The sequence below is a fragment of the Adiantum capillus-veneris genome, chromosome 6, assembly GCF_014529385.1.
Source record: "Adiantum capillus-veneris isolate H3 chromosome 6, ASM1452938v2, whole genome shotgun sequence".
NCBI classification, from domain to species: Eukaryota; Viridiplantae; Streptophyta; class Polypodiopsida; order Polypodiales; family Pteridaceae; genus Adiantum; species Adiantum capillus-veneris.
In genome coordinates this window covers 81,065,756-81,090,253 of record NC_140936.1, presented here as the reverse complement: position 1 = coordinate 81,090,253, position 24,498 = coordinate 81,065,756, and the positions used below count along the sequence as shown (strand labels likewise).

Sequence of the window (24,498 nt, the reverse complement as noted above, 5' to 3'; positions counted from 1 at the left end):
CAACTGCCCGATCATGCACACTACATTGAGGACGTGCTATATGCTAGATTTTCGAATGCCCCTGATCAACGTTTTTCACAACAGTGGTTGGAGGGCTACATAAAAACATTTTTGAAAAACAAGCAGTCTAGTGTACGGCACGTAGCAACCAACTAGGTTAGAGATCCAGACAGGAGCTATCGTGGTGGCAACATGGCAGATGCGGAGTGGGAGTGGGCAATGCAAAAAAAGAGCGATCAGGCTACAACGGGCTCATCCTACAGACAACAACAGGAAGCTCGCACCAGAAAACTCCCACGCACTATGGCTTGGGAGGCAAGGCAACCTAGAAGGATAAATATGTAGATTGATTAAATTACAACCTAAATCGGTGATTATAAAGATTATAGTTGATGATTTTTTATTGTTAATGCTAACTTAGGAAAATATCACTCTTACTCGACCAACCAGAGAGATGGTCAAGTATCGGGAGCGACATGCAAAATTTGATACTTGGCGATGGTTGTTCGAGAACAACCCCATCTCTTGCGAGCGATTCGACGCAGCGGTTGAATCATTACATGCGGTAAGTTTAAACAATTTTGTATCAATTGTTTTGAGCTATTGATAATTGTTTAATTTGGTTTGGGTTTATGTAGAGTCAAGGTGATCAAACGTACGTGCCTTTAGACGATGACAAAAATGAGGAGGATTATATAGAAAAATATTTATCCGAACTTTCGTAAAGTCCCAATGTGGCACAATGTATATACAACTATTTACATTTTACTTGTAACTTTTTTAAATAATTGATCTCCTGCACATTAGATTGTCAAGGTAAAGTAAATTAAGTTTCAATTCTTTGGTTTTTTGTATACCCTTTCAAAAAACAATTGATGTTTCATTGTTTTATGCTGGTCAAAAATAAAGGTCATCATTTGTGGGTGGCCCAAATGAGCATCTTTATTTTTGAATGGACGTTTAGCGGTAATTACTATAGTTATACGAGCGACAACTGATGCGGTAATAGTAGTGCGTATATTATCGCAATTATTGCTTTCAAACCACTACCGCAATTTGAGCTGCGGTTATTGCCGCGTACACAATTTTTTCTCTCTCCATTTTTCTTTGTTTTTCTGCGGCAATGCTAGCGGTTATAGACTACTTCTCTTATAGTGTATTTTACTCCAACAAAGACAAGGACACCCACAACCTTCAAGTATTCAATCAAATAGAAGGAGAACCACACACATTCATCGCCATCGATAAAAGAAACAACTCATGCAACAAAACAATAAATATTCCAGTAGATCCTAAATTAATTGGAGGGTTGCATGCCACTTTGAGTTTAAAAACAAATATAGTTGTCGAACTATGTGCAAGAAACTTATAGATTCTCGATGGATTAGTTAATGGCGTTGAAGGTGAGTACAAAAATTTCACAAAAACACTTAACAAAATAATAATCTGGGTTCATTTTGCAACCCCTATCATTGGAAAGAAAAAACGCTATGAAAATCAAACACTATACTCATCAAGCATCATGAGAGAACGGACTCCATAGAGCATGTTGTGCGCGAGTTTCAGGTGGGAAAAATTTATTTGAACACAATGTCAAGATCACAGTTCCCACTACAACCAGCTACTGCACGAACAATCCATCGTTCACAAGGCCTGACATTGCAAACCCTAGCATTCAATCCCAGACACATACGAACACATGGCCTTGCATACTGGCACTATCACACATTTGAGACCCAACAAACCTACACCTGCTTGAAAGACTAAAACCTTCTTATATCAAAGTTGACCAAATTACGCTTGAAGAATTAAATCGCCTTCAAGTACAAGCCAAATGGATCTCCACCCAGAAAACATTGGAAGCTTACTGGAACACACATGTCATCATTCAATCACTAACTGTTGTGTCTTTCAACAAACACATGGCAAAGATTGTAGCAAGTTCCACGTTAATGGCATCACGTGTCCTCTGCTTGCAAGAAACAAGACTAGCAACTAATTTGCCACATGCCATAACAGGCTACGTGCAAATCAATTCAATGCAAACATGGGCGTCTCTCTTCTCCATCGACAAAATATGCCCCACTCAAAAACTGACCATATCTCTCGTCCAGGAGTAGAGATATTACACACAACTATCGAATTTAGGAAGACCATAACCATTGAGGTCGCTTCCCTTTACAATTCTCCCGCAACACCCCTTCCAAATTTCATCAATGCGTTATCTCTAATTTTTGAAAACCGTGACACAAAAATTCCAATCGTCATTTTGGGTTGGGTGACTTTAACATTGACATTAATGCCCAAAATACTTCATTCAACCATTTATCCTACACACTAAACAAATCGGGAATCAACCAATTGATAAAAGATGTTACAACTATCCACGGATCATCCCTAGACCACATCTGGGCTAGCTCCACAATCTCCACCTATGAAACAGGAACAAACTTAATGTACTGGTCAGATCACTCCTCAACTTACATTATCATCCCCTATAAACACCTTTAATATTTCCATTGCACACTCAACCAACCTCAATTAACTTTGTGTAGGCCACTGTGATTCTTCACCTTGTTGAATTATGCTTGTTTTAAAAAGCAAAAGAAAGTGGACTGGGAAAATTGCAGAAGGCACGTGGTGGAGAGAGAGGAAGAGAGAGAGAGAGAGAGAGAGAGAGAGAGAAAGAGCCTAAGATTTCTCTCTCTCTCTCTCTCTCTCTCTCTCTCTCTCTCACACACACACACACACACACACACACACACACACACACACACACACAACTTAAACAAATGCTTTGCCTTCACTCTACGTCTCTTGAAGCTTTTGAGGTGACAGTTGAGGCGGTTATGATGGGTATAAAGAGGCGATGTGTGTGTGCACGCATGCGTGCGTGCAAATCTCGACCGACATATCTCTCTCTTTCTTGATGCAGAGATGTTTCAAGGTTCTTGTATCTTCTTCTTCTCTCGCTGTAGGAGATCTCCAAGCGAAAAATTTAATCTTTCTTTCTCTCAATAGTCGTGGGGGGGTGCAACATGGGAAGAGATTACCCTTGTGAGAGGAGGGAGGAATGTGGGACATACCATGGCGACAGCATCCCGACTAGCGAAGGGGTAGGGAGCACGTGAATCATGCAGGCATTGCCAAGAGGGAAGATGTTATTCCAAATAGAAAAGGAGGGGATGCAAGAGAATCTCAAAAGATTTCTGCTAATTCAAGTGGAATGGAGCAAATGTGCATGCTACCTTTTTGACGTGTAACTTTGGCCATTTTATGGGAGTCCCTTATTAATCTAAATCTGATAATTTCACTCAATTAACAGTTGGTTAAAATTGTTGTATCGTACCTGACATTTAATTTTAATGAATAGACTATGTGAATAGGGAGAATTCTTTGGCCTTAATGTTTTGTTGGTTAGCTTTGGAAATACAGCAACGATGGTTGCATGTGGATTCCTTCAAATTACTATTTTGTCCTTAACGATAAATCTTGAGATTGAAAAAACCATGACAATTTCTTTGCTTTTGCACTCATTTCTCTCTCTCACACACATAGTCATTCACACACACATCTTTAACAATGCCATTTTTGGCCTGCCCAAAGGATAGAGATGCCTTCCCTTTTTGCTGACTAAAACAGGAAAAAGAGGTTGAGATGTATTTTCAAGCATTTTTTGATAGGCCAAAAATGCCGATTGCCTAAAATAAGATAGTGGGCACTCATTCGAATGAAGAGTGTGTAAATGTCATGATGGACATGTCTTGGGGGTGCTCATGGAATCTCACCCACCCACATGGGGATTTCTCTTTTTGTATGTGTGTGTGTGTGTGTGTGTGTGTGTGTGTGTGTGAGAGAGAGAGAGAGAGAGAGAGCTGTCGTACAACCAGAATTCTAACCCTATCTTCAACTCATTGCTCTAATCCTAAACACTATCAAAACTCTAACTTGGTCTAACCCTACCCTTGCAGCTACCTCATGCTGCTCCTCAGACTCTGCCCCGCCATTGTGCTGCCCACATTTCTGCAAACAGAAGCCAGTCACTCCTATGCTGCAATCTTCTGCTCCGCATGCCACCTTCCTCGTCACTGTTTCCTCTGTAAATGGCCACCTTCCTCGTCACTGTTTCGTCTATAAATGGAGCCCCAACTCCTATCACTACTCACACTGCCGCCCTCATATACAAATGCCATTTCGCCTCTTTTCACGAGCTTTCTATCTTTGGCCACCATGTGCACTGCACTCTTGTGTGGCTACTCCTCCCTGCTCTCCTATCGTGTTTTACCTTTTCACGGACTAGTGCTTTTTGGTGGTGATACTAGTGGATGGAGGTTGAGGATTCTTGAACGTTCGGCTCTGGTCCGATGTAGGATTTCAACCAACATTGCTAGCTGTAGGGATGAGAGAATGAGACGAAGAACGCGATGCTGCAGGTGATGCTGCTGGTGCTGGGAGCCCTCTAGGAGCCCCTAATCCAGACAGTGTTGAGCTCATCCAGACATCACTGCAAAGTTGTGGGCTGAGCTGATTGGGACGACGAGGACTGGAGGAGGAGGAAGCACTGGCAGAGCGCTGCAAGTGTTTTGAGTAAAAATTGGATTTGCGGGCGATCATGGGCATCTCCTAAGAGATTCACGTTCATCTGAAGCGGAGCTGGCCATGATTGTAGGGCTAGGTCCTCATATTTTCTTGGCTCTCTCTCTCTCTCTCTCTCTCTCTCTCACACACACACACACACACACACACACACACACACACACACACACACACACACACGGGGCCACCGAGAGAAAGAGGGGATAGCTTCATCGTGAAACCAAGGCATAGGAAAACACAGCCCATATCTATCTAGCTGTCAGGTGCTTGGAGCGGCCATGCATGAGTCACATTTTTTTGTGCACGCATGCAGTGGTTGCTTCTCAACACATCTGTTGTGTGGGTGCTTTGACCTACCGAGAAGCAAAATAGCGGCTGCATTCAACCAAAGCAATCACGCACACAATAGTGGTAGCCGGTTGAGCATGTGAGGGAGTAGGGGAAGGTTGGGACGGCCAATAGCTCAGAAGTACAACCGTACTATAGGATGGGGAGGGAAATGGAGCAATAAGGGCATGCAAGCTGACACATGCACATATATAGGTTGAAAACAATTCCTAATACGTCAATGGGCAAGAGACGAAACTTATGATAGCTGGGATGAGAAACTGATAACATATGAGCAAGCGAGCCGCGGGTGTGTTCAAGCCCGCATGCCTCGCACAAAGATGGTGCCAAGGCCTTTAGTCTTCTCCTGGCAACTACTAATTTGTGGGAAAGCGTCCTGCTAGTTTGCCACCTTGTTTTAACCTTGCACTATACCAATACCCCACTTTCACTTTCTTATAACTAAACCTTCTGGAAGCTCAGCCATGAGTGATTCTTATGTCCCTTTTAATGGGCGATTCTCCTTGATTCTAAACATATTGTCGTTTTTCTTGATTCTATTGTTAGGCAATGTTGTCTCTAGTACTAAGAGCGCCATATGAGGAGCCCTCTCTGGAGGATGTGGCTTGCTTGGAATGCATGTACAAATGCTCTATGTAGTTATTTCTATCACCCTTCTGTGGTGATGTAATGTTTTGCAATAGAATAAATAATATTCCTTTTTAGATATGTATTGATAAGTAAACAACTCAGTTGTTTTGTCGTGCACATGGTCTATTTTGTAGCTTGCTTGGTGGGCAATGCCCATTTAAAAACTTTGAAAATGCTTGTAGCGTGTTGAATCTTTTTATACTATTGACCCAAAACTAGCTTGACCTGGAATGAAACGATTTGAATGTCTCAAGATACATGTGCGTAGCGTTCAGATTTAACATTGTGAACGCGTTCAGATTTAACATTGTGAACTTCATTGAATACCCTCCAAGTTTGAGTTCGCCTTCTCCTCCCCTTATCTCTGGTATGATAATAGCTACCCTTTTGTTTGTGACCATGGAAAAAAAAAGGGCAAAATTAAAGGTTTCCTTACTTTAAGGTAATAGTTTGAAGCATTTGCAGATATCTACACTAAAAACATGTAAAACTTTACAAGTTTTCTCAAGGCAAGCTTTAAATCTAGCCACAGTTCTACAAATGATATATAGCGAGTCAAAAATAAGATTGTTATTTGAAGCAATTATAGGCAGGCCTTGCCTTGTGATTTTATCACTTGTTTATTTTTGGGAAGGTCACTTTAAATTCATTAACATTTCTTATGTGAGCTTACCTAAGAACAAAATGATGATGCATTTTTTATGTGAGCTAAGAGAAGAATGATCAATCTGATGGTGTTACTTATTGCTTTGAAAAGAAGTGTGATGGGATTTCTTTCAAGATTCTTTTAGGCATCCATGATTGAAAGGTTTTCTCTTCCATGCTCTCCAAAAAGATTGATCGCATGTATTTGTGTAGGCCTAGATATTGTGGATTTATTTTCGTTCAATATTATACACACTTGAATCGGTAATTAGTTTAATTTAATCTCTCTGCAAGAAATTAAGGTAAAAAACTTTCACTAAGTATTCCCTTCTCTTCTCCGCATGAAACCTCTCTAATGTTGTGTGTGTGTGTGTGTGAGAGAGAGAGAGAGAGAGAGAGAGAGAGAGAGAGAATCTTCTTTACATATTTAATATTTAATACACGTTTCGCATATTAACTTTCAAGTTTCAATCAATATTTAATCACATCAGATTAATCTCTAACTAACTTCTTATATTTAATATTTAGATTATGTTTGTCTCTCTAAAAATGAAATTTAAATAACTAACAAAAAGGAAGCCCATCCTTGGTCCCCTTAGGTTTATCCACCACGGGGTGGGCTAGATGGGATCGATGATAGATCTCGGGATTGTGAGGCATCTCAACCATCAATTGGTAAAAACTAATTTTAGGATACCAAAATTAGTGCGGTGAAAAGTAATCTTGGGATGCGGGACCTCATCTACGGATGCTTCACCCCCTTGCACCCATGATTTGAACCCTCGTCAGTGGGCTGAGAGCCTAACACCCTAACCATTACGCTCATGTGCGTATCTTGTTTTAAATGCGGGGCCGTGTGGTTATAATTTTAAAAATGCTAATCTTAGGATAAAAGCTAATCTTGGGATCCTAATATTAGTTTTTATCCCCAAATTAATTTTTATAGATCTATGCATGAGATGAAGCGAGGGGGCTGCCATTGCAAGATCCCCTCCATCCCACCCCGTGGTGGATAGAGAAAGGGGAGCCCATTTCAAGTTTTAGTTGTCTACCACCAAAAACATGCCTGCATGCAAATTGTAGTATGCTGCCAAGCACCATATGAGAGTCCCATTTGCTTCAATTTCTTGGTCAATCACATTATGACCTTGCTTTTCATCTTATTTGAAAGTGTATTTTTGATAGTGAGCATGAAGCACCGTTCTTTTTTCTTAACCATCCATTTTGCCTCTCTCTCTCTCTCTCTCTCTCATGCGCGCGCGCACGCGCGCACACACACACACACATACATCTATTTGAACTCAAGGGAGATACCTTTTATAAACGTACTTTCACAGTGCCTACATTTTGTGTTGTTTTTCTCAAGTCATCCCTTCCTGCAAGCTCTAATCAAGGGACTTTTATTTTCTTTTGAAAAAGTACTTTGCCTTGCTCCATTCTCAGTGGACTCTAGGGAGTGTGAGCATTCATTATCATTCTACATTCTATAATTTTCTTCATTATCTATTTCTTATAACCCTTTCTACTGACTAATTTTCTTATGTGGACCAATGAAAGGACACTCCCATGAATCCCAACTAATGGCATGCTAACTCATAATAACGCCAATGGGTGGAAGACTCCTCAGTAGATCGATCAATGAGAAAGAAAACTGACAGATTCAAGTATTGGGATGTTAGGAACGAAAAGCTTAGAGCATGGTCATGCGAGGCTTAGTTTGTCGTAAGTCTGACAGTCGTACGTCTAACAGCGAAACCTTTCCACCGGCATAGTTTTGTAACTGTGCTAGTTTTGTAACTGTGCCTAAAAAGGCACAGTTACAAAACTATGCCGGTACGCTCTTGGTCAGCTCCCTCTCTCTCTCTCTCTCTCTCTCTCTCTCTCCTGTCGGCACCTTCCGCTTCTCTCTCTACTTGCTACTACTGGTCAAATTCTCTGCGACTTGTCAGATTCTGTCGAGGCTTAGTTCTCACTAAGCCACGCGTGACCATGGCCTTAGTAGGTCCACTCACATGTTTAGCCTATGTGCAAGCATGAACTTAATTTGTTGTAATGATTGTGCGCTTTTTTAATGGATAAAATATGTAGAGCATGCTCTTGACCTTGCAAAGCTCGTTACATAGCTACTTTCTTTGTCAAAAACCCCCACACTTCATTGGCACTTACCAAGTCCTTCCGGGGTTGGAAAGTTCTTCTCTCACATTCCACTCACACATCCTCCATACTCCCACTATACTGTATGCATATTCATACATGTATACACATTCACAAAATAGGGCCAGTGTATAACAATATGCATTCTCTAGGCATACACATGCATGTTGAAACCTTTTCTCTCTCTAAATGAGAGAGGAACAAGGGCAATAGAGATGTAACTATGGCTGGGTTCAAATGAGAGCGACCGAAGAAAGAGTGTTTTGAGATGCTGCCTATTGATGAGTTCACAAATTATGCAAGTAGAGAACACAAGTTGAGGGTGACTCATGAGCTTACACAGATGTGTCAAAAATTTGCTCCTTGCAACGTGGTTCTAAACTCGCATGGCTCCCTTTTTGCAGCTTTTCAGGATGAAGTTCAAGACTATCGAGGGGGCAAGAGAAGGTTTTAGACGATGATTTATTCTCCCAATGCGGTTCTAGGGGTGGCGAAAGGCAAAATTCTTTTGCTTAAGCCCATAAGTACAAGTCTATAAAATAGGGGTGTGTGACAATCTGTAACCTTTAGGGCTGTTCCTCAAGGTTTAGCCTACCTTATTATGTCGCTAGGATGCTCCACCTCACGGAGTCGGGTGTGTGAGTTGTAATTTCAAGTTGTAGGTATCTCTCTCTAATTTTTTTAAAAAAAAAACCCAGTGAAGAGACGGATATTGGAGCCATGGGACCCTTTTGAAGAGAAAAGGCATGGTATAATAAGAATCTGTGTTGACTACAAGAGATTTGACAAGAGGCTACTTAACCCGGGCACACAGTGGGTGCAAAGATCAGCTTCTAGAGGAACAAACTATTAGCGAGGCGTAGGCAGAGAGCGCGCTATGACAGATCAAGCTTAGAGAGAGAGAGAGAGAGGGGAGTATTTTGTGGAAATAACTGTATGCTTCAATGAGATGAATCCCCATACTACTCAAGATGACACTTGCTTGTCACGAGGAAACTCTGGTGCAGCTCATGAGCCTGCGAACCATAATCACCGTTTTCCCTCGTTTCTTGAAAAGCCGCTAGCGGAGCCAAACGATTATGGACTTGGGTTAGTAGTAGCAGCTCAATTCAGTCTTGTTCGCATGTGTGTGTGTGTGTGTGAGAGAGAGAGAGAGAGAGAAGAGTAGCTTCATATGGCTGGATTGGAGGGAGGTGACCGCGATGTTGGGCAAACGCGACAATAATCAGCCCTTCAAAATGAGTGCCATGTTGGGTGGGATGGCTTGACCGAATGACCAGCCAGGACCTGCTTCTTATGGAAGAGGAGCCTGATCTTATGATCGAATCTTCTGGAAGGCTCTAAAGGAAGTAGCTCAGCAGGACAACCTACCCATTATCCTAAAATCATTAAAATGTTCAGTGGAGTCCTTCTTTAGCGGCTGACATCCTCGAACTTGCCTTTTCTCTTGGTATCTGCGCTTGTGGAGACGAGTTTTAGCCTCAAATAATTAGATTTTACTTCACTTGCCATGGCTAAGGGCTCATTTTCTTTCTTTCATTTGAGGCACACTAGGATGATCACAGTGAGATCTCTCTTAGCAACGCTTAAGTGCAAGGGATGGAGTGCATCCAGTTTTCCAATCAGCAAGAATGCCTGTTGATGGATATCCTCAAAGAGTAAGAGGGCTCAACCATTGGTTGTAGACATAAGAAAGTTGGAAGGATAATCTACAACCTGTTAAACATACTACTTTTGACAAGCTCTGGCTGTTCTCCTGCTGGATGGAAGGGTTAAAAGATAGGAGGCAGCAGCCTAGACAGATTGGCTAGATTCGACAATCATTTATACTTGCACAGTGCTTATATGCATGCACACCACATATGGTATACACATGCATGGTATCTTATGCGAATACATAAGTCTTCCTAGCATTTGGTTATGAATGCATGACTACCTATGTATGTATTCTGTGTGTACACTATATAATTGTACGCGTGTGTGTTTATCTAACAAGTGCTTGCGCGCGCGCACACACACACACACACACACACACACACACACACACACGTTATTGTGTGCACCAACGATTTTTGATCATGAAACCCTGACCATGGGAGCCTGCCGGGAACTCTTGCCATAAGTTGGATGGATGGTAGTTTGAGCATAAATGGGGATGGGCCGTTCCATTGGGCACCGAAAACCATTCATGTCTGGGTTTATGGAATCATTATGATCTTTCACACTAAGGTCCTCTCTCTCTCTCTCTCTCTCTCTCTCTCTCTCTCACTCAGACTTCAGTAAACATGCAAGCATGAGCAACCTTACCTACCCTATAAAGCAGAAGAGGTGAGCCCCTTGAAGCACACTTAGTCCTTCGTGTTCATTTTTGTCTCTTGTTTTTTCTGTTGCTGTGAAGAATTGCTTGACATAAGTCGCCATGACTAAGAACTCTAAAAAGAAGACGGAAGAGGAGGCAACTACTTCACAGGTAGTCAAACCTCCTCTATAAAATGATTTTCAAGCAATGTTTGTAAACACTGATAACCTTGAGCCTGCGGGCTCATTTTCTTTCTTTCATTTGAGGCACATTAGGATGATCACAGTGAGATCTGTTTTAGCTGCACCAAGCAATGCTTAAGTGCAAGCGATGTGGAATGCATGTAGTTGTCCAATCAGCAAGAGTGCTTGTTGGTGGATATTGTCACGAGGACGTGGCAGCTATTAACCATGTCACAGAGATGTGGCAACTGCTAACCTTGGTTGTTGGTTTCTTTCCAATGGGGTTTATTTTATTTTATTTGTTTAAGACCCTCTTTTTGAAGTAGCAAACGGTCGGACATTGTATGGCCAATGTGAACGGTAGATTCACCCGCAGATGGGAAGTGGTCGGCATTGGAATTCGTATGGTAAGAGGATGTCTAGGCTCAGAGCAAGATCATATAGGTCCCCCCGTCGCACTTAGCAAGTTGGTGGATACTAGGAAGTGAACTCAATTAAGGCGTAAAGTCAAGGTGGGACTACCAACAAAAAGTATCCGACAGTTGGGCCACGTTGCATTTTTGGATGCGGTCCCAATGAGGATAGATGGTCAGAAGACCAGTGGGAGCCCAACGGAAGCATCTCCTAAAATTTAGGGAACTGCTAATTTGGGCCGGGAAATGTGTTCGCGTCATTACCTCCGGTATGACTAGGGGAACATTTTACAACTCTGCCGCGAAGTCAACTGGGCAACCGGTCAGGATATTTTTAAGCGGCGAGCCCGAAACGGGCAAATGCTTGAAAATGCACCAAGTGTCACATTTTCGTGAACTTTCCTCTTGCAGAAAAATGGGCGCTGATTTTTAAGCTGGGAGAGGCCTCATTTGCAACCTGTCACAGGTTAAGAGCTATGGAGTGCTTTCTTTCCCTCTCATGTACAGTGTGGTGCTAGGAGTGATGCCCTGCACACTACACACTGCTCTCTCTCTCCCCTACGTGCAGTTATGTGATGCCCCACAAGAGGGCTACTCATTTGACTGATGTATAGTTGTGTGGGTTAATGCTTTTGTGTTGAGGCAAGAGCCTCTTTGAGCAGGAACAGGGGTAGCTAACTGCTGCTCCAAAGCAGGCACTGGTGAGGGTCATAACCTCACCGTACAGGTGCAAAATCAGCGCTGTGTATGCGCTGTAAATTCACTGTTTTTCAGCCATACGGACGCCAGGACCATTGGGAATCGTGCCCCACTGGCAGAGGACAGTTAGGGGACTGTTTGGGACTGAAAACAGGGCAAAAACCAGTAAATACAGCGTGCTGAATTTTCTGTTTTTGGACAGGAATCAGAGGGTATACGACAGTGCAAGCGAGTTCCAGCAGGGGAATTGGTTTCGCGCAAGTTTTGGAGCTGTTATGTTGCCGAAATTTAGCCAAATCAAATGGTATCTAGGTGGATACACGTGAAGGATTCCCAGGACCTTACCTTGTAATTTACCCTCCTAAAGAATAAAGAAATACCGAAAGGGGCGCCAATTTTGGGGCCTGCAGGTTGTCGGCGTCTGCTCGGAGCATTCTAGCTTCTGAGCCGTGTGTGTGTTTAAGTGTTAACTCCCGTCGCAGGTTCTCTTTGCAAAGTGCTCTGTGTGTGTGTATAAAGTAAAGAATTTCGGGTGAAAGCCAACGCCTACCGCCCTACGGGCCGGTTTCATGGTTCCGTTGCCGGGACATCAATCACTTTTTCCTTAAAGAGTGAGCCTCGATTGTTCAGGGTAAAGACACACAGTGCAAGAACACGGGGATTACACTATGGCCGACAAGGGGAAGGGAATTATGGAAGAGGGTTCCTCTCCAAAGGACAGGCAGGAGATTCCTATGGTTTTTGAGATTGGCGAGAGCTCACGGCCACGTAAGTCTGTACCTCCTGTCAACGTGAATGTCCCTCCAGTAGTACAGGGCTTTATGATAGGGCAACTTGAGGATGATGCGTTTAAGACTCAGTTAGTTGCCGTGGTGAATGTCTTTTCACAGCTGGTGCAGGATCCGAGGTTTATGGAATTCTTGCAAGCGCCACCAGTGCAACATCAAAATAGGCAACCTACGCCGCGTACGGAGCTTGTTGAAGCTCAAGCCCAGGTACTTCATGAGGCGCAAGAGGAAAGGGAACACTCGCATGTTGCGGAGTCGGGGGCTCCAAAGCAGGTTCCTCTCGTGCTTGAACAGGTGGCTAGAACGCCTATTCCACAGGTTATGCCAGTTCAGCCCGCCACCTTTCAGAGCCAGCATGCTGTCTTGAATGGACAGGGAGCTGGATACCAGGCTATGCACTCAGTTTTTCCACCACCCACGGTACATCCTGGGTATTTCGGGGGTGGATCAATGTTCCAAAGTATGGCTGGTTATGTGCCTGGAAGTCAGCCGTACATGCTAGGAACAGTGTTCGGGGGTATGCAAAGCATCATGCCAAACCCCATGTATGGTACTATCGGCATGCAGCAAGGTTTCCACGGCAACCAGGGCCAGTTTGGGGTGCCACAGGCTCATTTTGGCATGGCTGGTTTTTCTGGACAGCAGCCAGATATCGCACCTCTGATGCAAAATGTGAATGGCCAACACGTGCCGATCATGCCTAGTACAGTGCCCATGTTGCAGACCATCCCGTATGACAACTTGGGGGCACTAGAGAAGCCGAAGGCTTACAAAGAAGGTGGTGCAGCAGTAAAGTTCAGTACCTTCAGTGGTTTCGAGGATAAGACAAAGGCACTCACTTTCCTCTAGCAGTTTGATACAGCTTATGCGGGAGGGAATTTTATAGAGGCCTCGAAGGTCAGGAAAGCTGCCACTTTCTTAAAGGACAATGCGCTTACATGGTGGACGACATTGTTAATGCAAGGACAGGCACCCGCCACTTGGGTTTACTTCAAGCAAATGTTTGTATCTGCTTGGCTATCAAATGAATTTGAAGCCGATGTCTTGACAGATTGGCACCAGCTTATGGCAGCTTTGTGCAAGAGCTTGCTGGAGTACAATAGGAGGTTTTGTAAAGCATTACTCTCAGTGACCTCCTACAGATTTGTGCCATTGACAGAGCAGATAGAGAAGTATTGTTGTGGGCTGCCTAAAGGGCTTCGTGATTACTGTACAAAGAACAGAGTGGCTACCCTTACTCAGCTTATGGAAGTTGCGAACACTGGTCTTGCCTTGTTGAAAGGAGAGGACAGTGGATTTCCGAGCAGTGATAAAGGAGGGCAGCAAAAGAAAAATTCAGCGAAGAAGCCCTTTGTGAAAACGGCTCCTGATGCGTCACAGGGGTCAGAACAGGCCACCAAAGACAAGGATTCAGCTGGGACTTCTGGAGCGCAGGCAAAGAAACAGAAAAGGAAGCCTTTTGTGCGCAAGTCGCTCGAGGAAAAGAAGGTCCTAATGGCTGAGAACAAATGCTTTATATGCGAGCAGCCTGGTCATATTTCTATCAATTGTCCACAAAGGAAAAGGCCAGCTGACTCAGAGGATAAAGAAGACCAGAAAGGCAAGAAGCCTAAACCCACGACAGGTTTAGTGCCAGACATGGTGGGTGACAGGCCCAACACAGATGCCAGTGAGTTATGCAGGGCATGGGGTAAAGTTAGGGATCAGACTGCACTCATCTTCTTTGATCCAGGTGCCAAAGCCAACTTTATCTCACCAGAGTTAGCTATGAAGCTGGGCATCAAAGCTGAAGAGATGGGGTACACAGCAGAGGCAGGGTTGGCATGTCCTGGCCACTCAGAGTGTGTTACTCCCATCATTGGAAAACTGCGTCTGCATATTCAGTCGTATGTGGACACTGAAGAGTTCTACATCATGCCGCTGGAAGGTTGTGACGCCTTGTTGGGGATCCCGTGGATGTTCCGAGTGCATGGAGTCTTGGATGCCTACAACAAAAAGATCACTGTACAGCATAGGGGCAAAACTCACATCTTGGATGTAAAGCTTAAAGGAGAGTCAGTCCCTATTGTATCTGCTTCTGCTATCACTTCTGTAATAAAGAATCATCTTTCTGTGTACTTGATTTTTGCACGTGATGTCTCAGATAAGGATCAGTCAAATTTATCTGTGTTAGATAAAGAAAGGTCAGCATTTTTGCAAAAGTTTAGTGACTGTTTTTTTGATTCATTACCGTCGCAATTGCCGCCAGAGAGACCTGAGGACCATCGGATAGATTTGGTGCCAGGGTGTAGCCCACCAAATAGACCTCCCTACAGGGTTAGTGCGGCGCAATAGAAAGAGATTATGGGCCAGGTTGAGGAGTTATTAGAGAAGGGGCTGATTTAGCCTAGTTCTTCACCCTTTTGCTCCCCAGTGCTCCTAGTGCAAAAGAAGGATGGCTCATGGCGCATGTGTATTGATTACCGTGCATTGAATAAGAATACCATCAAAGTGATTTAGTTAGTTAGTTAGTTTGTTTTTGTTTTTCTTTTCTTTTCGTGTGTCCCTTGCTTTTATAGTTTATGAGTGCTTTATTCCCTCTTATAATTCGTGAGTTCAGACTATTCTGAACTTATGAAGGTATATAAGAATACCATCAAGAATAGGTTTCCTATTCCTCGCATTGATGATATTCTCGATCGTTTAGAGGGTGCTGCAATTTTCAGCAGGATAGACCTGAAGAGTGGGTACCATCAGATTCGTATAAGCCCAGAGGATGTGCACAAGACTGCGTTTAGAACGACATTTGGTCTTTATGAGTTTCTAGTGATGCCGTTTGGGCTAACAAATGCTCCTGCCACGTTCAACAGAATGATGGACCGGATTTTCCGCTCGCATCAACAGTTTGTTGGAACATTCTTCGATGACATGATTGTGTATTCGAAGAATGAACAGGAGCATAGGCGTCACTTGACCATTGTGTTCGAAGAGCTGCGCAGTCACAGGTTACTTGTCAATCCTAAGAAAAGTGAATTCTTCCTTGAAGAGATCCACTTTTTGGGCCACAAAGTCTCAAAGGATGGTGTTAGAATGGATCCCGCAAAGGTCGAAGCTATCAAGACATGGCCAGACTTGATGGATCCAGACTGTGCACGATGTCAGAAGCTTCTTGGGATTGTGTTCCTACTGTAGAAGGTTTATCAGAAATTTTGTAGAGATAGCATCGCCTCTTCACGCATTGCAAAAGAAAGAGGTCACTTTCAGATGGACCCAAAAAGAGATTTCAGCTTTTAGTCTCTTAAAGGAAAAGTTGACTTCAGATCCAGTTATTGTTCTGCCAGATCTCAGGAAGTCATTTGTGGTCCAGTGTGACGCGTGTGGCAGTAGCATCGGAGCAGTGCTAATGCAAGATGGACGGGTAGTAGCCTATGAAAGCCGAATTTTGCAAGGGCCAGAGAGGACTATGCAAGTCTATGAGAAAGAGCTCTTGGCCGTGATTCATGCGCTTTCTAGCTGGAAGCACTACCTCTTAGGTGCTGATTTTGTTGTCCAAACAGATCATCAGACCTTGCGATACTTCTTGACACAGTCAAAGTTATCCGAAAAGCATATGCGATGGGCGAACATTCTTTCCATGTTCCACTTCCAGATTATGCATGTGGAAGGCAAGAAGAATGTTGTGGCTGATGCGTTATCAAGAAAGCCACAAATTTCAGCTGTGTCAATTCCTTATCATCATGAGTTAGATGACATGAAGGAAGAGTATACTGCTGATGAAGATTTTGCAAGGATCTTTGAACAGTTACAAGAGGGGCAACATCACGAGCACTACCTCCTCAGAGATGGTTTTATGATGATGCATGGCAGACTTTGTGTCACTAGGCCACTGCGACATAAGGTCATGGAAGAGAGTCATGTCCCACCGTATGCAGGGCATCGTGGCATTGATGCAACAGTTAAAGCGGTAGAGACGTTCTTCTATTGGCCTACCTTGAGGAGAGATGTGGATGTCTTTGTGCGAGCATGCTTAGTTTGCCAAAAGGTCAAGTTTGATAGGCAAAAGGCACCAGGGTTGTTACAACCACTGCCGATTCCGGATAAGCCATGGGAAAGCATTGCTATGGACTTTATCTTTGATCTTCCAAGGACGCCAACAGGGAATGATGGTATATGGACCATTATCTGCAGGTTCAGCAAGCAAGTCCATTTTATCCCTGTCAGGAAGAAGATAAAATCTGATCAGATGGCACGCTTGTTCATGTACAATGTGTTTAAGTACCATGGTATGCCACAATCGATTATCAGTGATCGTGATCCTCGCATGACCAGTTTGTTCTGGAGAGGATTGTTTGAGAACATGGATACTACGCTCAAGTTCTCGTCTTCGTTTCATCCACAAACTGATGGACAGTCAGAAGAGGCTAATTCTACTGTCTTAGATCTGCTGAAATGCTATGTGTCAGATAATAAGGGCAAGTGGGAACAGTATTTGCCTATGCTTGCGTATGCGTACAATAATACGATGCATTCGTCTACTGGCAAAGCACCTTTTGAAATTGTTGAAGGCGGCAAAAAGGTTCCTCACATTTTGCACACAAAGGACAAGATCTTTGAGGCAGATCGATATGTTGAGAACATGGATGAGATGTATAAGAAGATTAAAGTTGCCTTGGAGAAGACTCAGGCAAAACAGAAAAAGGCTGCTGATCGTCACCGTCGTGAATTGTTACTATCACCTGGTGATTGGGTTCTCTTAAGGTTCGAGAAGGCAAGGTTAAAGAAGATGAAGGGCAAGGAACGGCTGTTTCCTAAGCTCAGCATGCGTTACTATGGGCCTTTTCAAGTGCTTGACAAGATCAGCGATGTGGCTTACAGGCTGAAATTGCTTGATGCGTGGAAGATTCATAATGCGTTTCACGTGAGTCTTCTAAGACCCTTCGTGGGTGATGTGCCAGAAGATATGCCAGTTGAGGATCAGCCAGAAGTTGAGGAACTGGATGAGATCCTGGTACCTAAGCAAGTTTTGGCACATAAGGACAGAAAAGTTAAAGGACAAGTTGCAAGACGCTATTTGGTGAAGTTCAAGAACTATCCACCTATGGATGCAAAGTAGATGGAAGAGCATGAACTGTCAGAGTCACCAAATGTATTACAGCTCTACCTTCAGGCCTTTGGGTTACAGCCTACTTATGCCCCAACCCAACGTGTGCAAAGGAGGGGTAATGATAGAGCTAGTACATCAAATGTACATATGAATTCACTGCCATAGATAGAAATGGCAAAAGTATGAAGGCCTCATTAAGTCATTTGTATCTATGTATGTTACGACCTTTCTTGCGGATACATGCGATGATAAAAGAGTGTTGATAGCACAAGATCATCAGTGGCGTGTATTTATGGTATGCAATCGAGGACGTTTGCGATTTCAAGAGGGGGGTATGTCACGAGGACGTGGCAGTTATTAACCATGTCACAGAGATGTGGCAACTGCTAACCTTGGTTGTTGGTTTCTTTCCAATGGGGTTTATTTTATTTTATTTGTTTAAGACCCTCTTTTTGAAGTAGCAAACGGTCGGACATTGTATGGCCAATGTGAACGGTAGATTCACCCGCAGATGGGAAGTGGTCGGCACTAGAATTCGTATGGTAAGAGGATGTCTAGGCTCAGAGCAAGATCATATAGGTCCCCCCGTCGCACTTAGCAAGTTGGTGGATACTAGGAAGTGAACTCAATTAAGGCGTAAAGTCAAGGTGGGACTACCAACAAAAAGTATCCGACAGTTGGGCCACATTGCATTTTTGGATGCGGTCCCAATGAGGATAGATGGTCAGAAGACCAGTGGGAGCCCAACGGAAGCATCTCCTAAAATTTAGGGAACTGCTATTTTGGGCCGGGAAATGTGTTCGCGTCATTACCTCCGGTATGACTAGGGGAACATTTTACAACTCTGCCGCGAAGTCAACTGGGCAACCGGCCAGGATATTTTTAAGCGGCGAGCCCGAAACGGGCAAATGCTTGAAAATGCGCCAAGTGTCACATTTTCGTGAACTTTCCTCTTGCAGAAAAATGGGCGCTGATCTTTAAGCTGGGAGAGGCCTCATTTGCAACCTGTCACAGGTTAAGAGCTATGGAGTGCTTTCTTTCCCTCTCATGTACAGTGTGGTGCTAGGAGTGATGCCCTGCACACTACACACTGCTCTCTCTCTCCCCTACGTGCAGTTATGTGATGCCCCACAAGAGGGCTACTCATTTGACTGATGTATAGTTGTGTGGGTTAATGCTTTTGTGTTGAGGCAAGAGCCTCCTTGAGCAGGAACAGGGGTAGCTAACTGCTGCTCCAAAGCAGGCACTGGTGAGGGTCATAACCTCACCGTACAGGTGCAAAATCAGCGCTGTGTATGCGCTGTAAATTCACTGTTTTTCAGCCATACGGATGCCAGGACCATTGGGAATCGTGCCCCACTGGCAGAGGACAGTTAGGGGACTGTTTGGGACTGAAAACAGGGCAAAAACCAGTAAATACAGCGTGCTGAATTTTCTGTTTTTGGACAGGAATCAGAGGGTATACGACAGTGCAAGCGAGTTCCAGCAGGGGAATTGGTTTCGCGCAAGTTTTGGGGCTGTTATGCTGCCGAAATTTGGCCAAATCAAATGGTATCTAGGTGGATACACGTGAAGGATTCCCAGGACCTTACCTTGTAATTTACCCTCCTAAAGAATAAAGAAATACCGAAAGGGGCCCCAATTTTGGGGCCTACAGGTTGTCGGCGTCTGCTCGGAGCATTCTAGCTTCTGAGCCGTGTGTGTGTTTAAGTGTTAACTCCCGTCGCAGGTTCTCTTTGCAAAGTGCTCTGTGTGTGTGTATAAAGTAAAGAATTTCGGGTGAAAGCCAACGCCTACCGCCCTACGGGCCGGTTTCATGATATCCTCAAAGAGCCGAGGGCTCAACCAACCAATGTAAGGAAATCTGTTAAACATACTGTTTTTGAAAAGCTCTGGCTGTTGTTCTGCTTTATGGAAGGGTAAAAAGATAGCAGGCAATCCGCATAGACAGTCAGAATGGCTAGATTCGGCAGTCATTTATACTTGCACAGTGCTTATATGCATGCACACCGCATATGGTATACAGATGCATGGTTGTCTTATGCGAATATGTAAGTCTTCCTATGCATTTGGTTATGAATGTATAGCTATGAATACATGCACAGGTGTACCTATGTATGTATTCTGTGTGTGTACACTATATAATTGTATGCTTGTGTGTGTATCTAACAAATGCTTGAACCCCCCCCCCCCCCCCCCCCCCCCCCCCCCCCCCCCACCACCACCACCACACACACACATACACACATTTTTATTAATGGTCTGGTCTTTCATACTGAGACCACCTCAGCCATCTGACAAATATAACAAACACAACCGCACTCTTTTTTTTTTTTTTGGGTAAATCTTTGGGATTAATTTACAAGTGGGAAACCTCAAGGCGAGGAAAACCCATGGAAAGGATCATATACAAAAGGAGGAACACAGAAATGTTCAGCTGTGAAAGAGGGGTAAAAGCATTCTTAGGAAAGCTTATGTATATCAAGGGTAATATCACCAACTTCCATGGCAAAACGTAAAGATTGCCCAAGGGAAATTTTGGAAAACGGAGAAGGATTTTCATAAGAGGTGGAACATATAGCCATTACGTTGGCGGCTCAGGACCGCAAATTGCTGTAAGGAAGGTGGGAGAATGCCAAAAGCCCAGAACTGCCCGTGGAAGACCATAGAGGGGAAATGCAAGATGATATTTGGCGAAGAAAAACTCTAGTAATGCAGCAATCTCAAAGCAAGTGACTAGTGGTCTCCAGAACTGACGGTAATGCATACCCAATCCAAAACGGCGAGCGGCAAGCGGAAACTGGAAAGCGTAGCTTGCCTCATCAACCACATCACCAACTATGCGAAGACCATGACGAGAGAAAGTATGCCTGCTGAGGCGAACGGTCAACCAAAGCAAGAGAGAATGTCTGACTCCAATGAAGACTCTCCAAACGAAGCGAGTTCCCTTTCCGCTGTTGTCGACCATGCCATGATAAATGCATTGTAACATCTTTCCAAGCAAAAATCAAATTGGAAGTAAACATGCATCCACGAATGTGCCCTTCCATCTTGCCAAACACTACCTTACAGAGAGATGATTGCCAATGACCGAAGAAGGAAATAACAACATGTTGACACAAGTAGGCAAGCATGAGAGTCCAAGGGTGAGTTTGTTGCACAAGGGATTGTTCCTCCGAATGTGATTGCTAGGCATCTGGGCTATCCAATTGGATGGAATGTCACTCACATTCAAATAGTGGATTGGGTTATGCAACCTTGAATGTCAAATTGCATCACTGGAAATTATCCACATGGCTTTGCATGTTCCACTGCGAATTGTTCAAAGTGTCTTGATGGCTTACGTTTAGTTCTATTCGCCATTGTTGCACTGGCCTCGTCATTGTCTCAATTCTCTTATGTCAGCTATTTTGTCTCATTTGTGGCAAACACATGCTCACAAAAAAGGCCTGCGTTTGATGTCGATTGGGAAACTTCGCATCTTGGATTTCCGCAGGCATGCTCTTGCTAGAAAAGTCCTAGCCACAACAAATTATGCCAATCACAAGGATTAAGCGACAGAAGCCTTGATCTGCGGAAATTGACTCTAAAACCAACCGCAAGCTCATACAGCTCTAAAGCGTCCATAAAGACATCGCATCGTAGCAACAATTTAGTCCCACTGCATAGTGTCAAAAGCCTTTTCAATATCAACTTGCATAACAAGTACATCCTACTGCATGTATTTTGCATATTCCATGCCAATCAGAACATTAGATTAGCCAAGTTGTCAATGATTTTTGCTTAGGAAACAATTTAAGCAAACCCTTTTCCCAAGATACTGGAAAGTCTTGTTTCTCCCATGCCACATTCAACATGAAAAGCGAAGGCTCTTTGAGAGTTTCCCACAAGGAGAGGAAGAATTCCAAAGTAAGCCCATCCCAGCCAGGGGATCGCTAACAACCCAATGCAAGCAACGCACAATGCAATTCAAAATCAGTGAATGGTTCCTAAAGGCATTGTGCATCCTATGAAGAAAGAATTGGATGTACATGAAAGAGCAACAATTCTCGTGCTTGACAAACTTCTACAGAGGGCTGAGGAGGAGCAACAAACACCTGCCTATAATGTGAGACCATGGCATCAGCAAGTTCCTGCTTGGATGATGTCCAAGTGCCCAAAGGAAGCATTACACGTTTAATGCTCTAGGAAACCCTTGTGTGATGCAGATGCTTCAAATTTTTTTTCAAAGCACAATCTTTGTCCATAAAAGCCCTTTGACAAGCATGCATCTGCCATTTATCAAGTTTCTGCTTGCCATTATGTTGGATACAGACACGAGCTTTACACAACTCCAACATTTCAAAGTTAGATAAAGGCCCCGAGCTAGCCAATACTTGCAGCTGCTGACAAACTTGTTTGGCAACATCAACGTCCCCTCGAGTCCGATGCATGTACTGTTTACCTTATAGCACATTGCACCCGCATAACAAAGCAAAACCAAGCAGCATCAAGATCAAGATGTATGTGAGCAAGCAAGGGGGGAATAAGTCCAGAAATTCTATCTCGAAACGCTTCATGAGTAAGTTAAGCATTATTGATATGCAGCAGGTGCTTCCAAGAAAGGGGTCGATCACAAAGGGATTGCCCTAAGTACATAGTCAACAAAACAAGGTGATGATTAGACAACTGCAAGGTGTAATCCATTCTCATATTGCATACAAAATCATCATACTGCTATAAGTTGATTATATACCAATGATCGAGACGTGCCCGATAAGAGGAACAAGCAGCATGCTGAAAAGTAAATACGAAGACATCTGGATACAGATAACGCTATAAATCAAGCATCTGAGTAGAAGCAAGAAGGTGATCCCATGCTTGTCTCTGCGCAAGCAACATGTGAGAATCGCCTGTGGTGCTATCATGCATATATGGAGTATTGTTAAAATCACCACAAAGGAATGCATTGGAGGTCCATGGATAAGAATAGATGTCTTGCCATAAGGTAGTCATTTGCCTAGAGGCTGTATATGCATAAATGCCTCCAATTTCATAGATTCGACCGGTCAACAAGCATTGCACAATCATCCAGTGATCGCGTGGATCGTTACTCACAAGAATTGGCTGAAGTTCATGACGAGCCATTATTAATAATCCCGAGTAACCATGCAAGCCAGCATACGCAATCCAATAACTGACAAAATAGGAACACTAACCATCAAACTCATACTGATTGTGTTCTTGCAAAACCACTATATCTGCCCTACATGACACATGTTGACACAAAGTGATGATGTGGCTGCCCGCTATACACACACACACCCTGTACAGGAAATATTGAAATACTGACGTGGCAGCCAGTACTGTCTGCTGACGTGGCAGCCCGCGAATCGCGGCGCATATGGCGGAGCTGACGTGGCAGTGTTGGCAGATTTTCAGCTCCACGCAAAAAGCATGGGCAGCTTTTGGGCCACACAAATCCAGCCTCTTTGCTTTTTCTACGCAAAACAGCAGAGAGAGAAAGTTCTGCTTTATTTAATTAAAAGAGAGAGACAGAGAACTTCTGGCTTTATTTTTATTAAAATCCTAAGAGAGATATAGCTTTTGATTTCAGCGCACCCCTTGTAATCTATAAATAAGTGGGTAGGCTACTCACAACTCAGAGTGTAAGGTGCAGCGGAATGAATGTTGAACTTTGCTCAAGATGAGTGCTCCTAACTGTGCTCAAGGTTCCTTTTACTTACAGAAGGAAGAGCCTTCCGTTCCTTTAGTGAGAGAGTGCAAATGATCACAAACAAAGTGGTAAACACTGTGAATGAAGGTGCTGAGACTGAGAGATAGAGAGAGAAGAATACGACACCAGAATGTTGTCAAGGCCCTCCTCCGAAGGCCCCACTCTCTATGGCGAGAGCGGTCTACTACTGATTGCACAAATCTCTACAATGCTTGGACTTGCTGACGATGTCGACGACGACGAGACGGGCTGAAATCTGAAAATGCTAATGGTTGAAATATGCAAATTTTTATCTGCTGAATTTTGACTCTATGTCTGTGACGATGTCGATGGCGACGACGACGCGTTGAAAATGCAGATGCTGAAATCTGCATTTTCCGGGCTGAAACTGTAAACCTTGCAGAATCTGACCGTGCGGTCGAGGATCTGCTGCGGGAAGGTGAGATCTGCGAGGTTCGGGACTTGTACTGCGGGTACTAACTGCTGAAAACTGAAAACGCTGGTGCTTGTGGAGATTCCGTCTCGAAGATCTGCAAAAACGTTGAAAGGCCTTGCAGATGCAAAAATGCTAGGGCTGAAAATCCTCCTACTGCTGTCGGATGTCGTGCAAATGCAGAACGCTAGGCTTCTTGTTCTGTCTTGCTGTTGCTGGGGCTGATCCGCTGTGCACAAAACGCAAGGCTGCCTGTGGATGAAAATGCTAGGTCCTTGCAGATGCAAAAACGCTAGCCCTGCTGATGTGGGGAGTCTTGCTGGGAAGGTGCTTGTTGAACACACTGGTTCCTGCTGCCTCTTTTGCCAGAAAGTGCTAACTTTGGTTTGCTTATGTATTATCTTAGCAAAATTGCCCTACCTACTTTCCAACAAAAGTCACTTAAAAATAATTAGTGAAAAATGTCAAAAAATAGGGAAAATAGGTCTATGCTATAAAAATGCTATTGATGG

General features: G+C 43.7%; 1 protein-coding gene across 3 annotated transcripts in view; it reads left to right on the top strand.

Moving 5' to 3' along the window:
- Window positions 1–9,164: 9,164 nt before the first annotated feature.
- Window positions 9,165–24,498, top strand: part of LOC147455773 (protein NARROW LEAF 1-like) — a 147,104-nt gene continuing 131,770 nt past the window's right edge. The window contains exon 1 of one of the 3 annotated variants that reach the window (XM_086514440.1): window positions 9,165–9,462. In XM_086514440.1, the coding sequence (XP_086370566.1) occupies window positions 9,323–9,462 (140 nt within the window). In that variant the 5' untranslated portion in view covers window positions 9,165–9,322. The remainder of the gene's footprint in view (window positions 9,463–24,498) is intronic. The other 2 variants (XM_086514442.1, XM_086514441.1) reach the window with 2 other exon arrangements.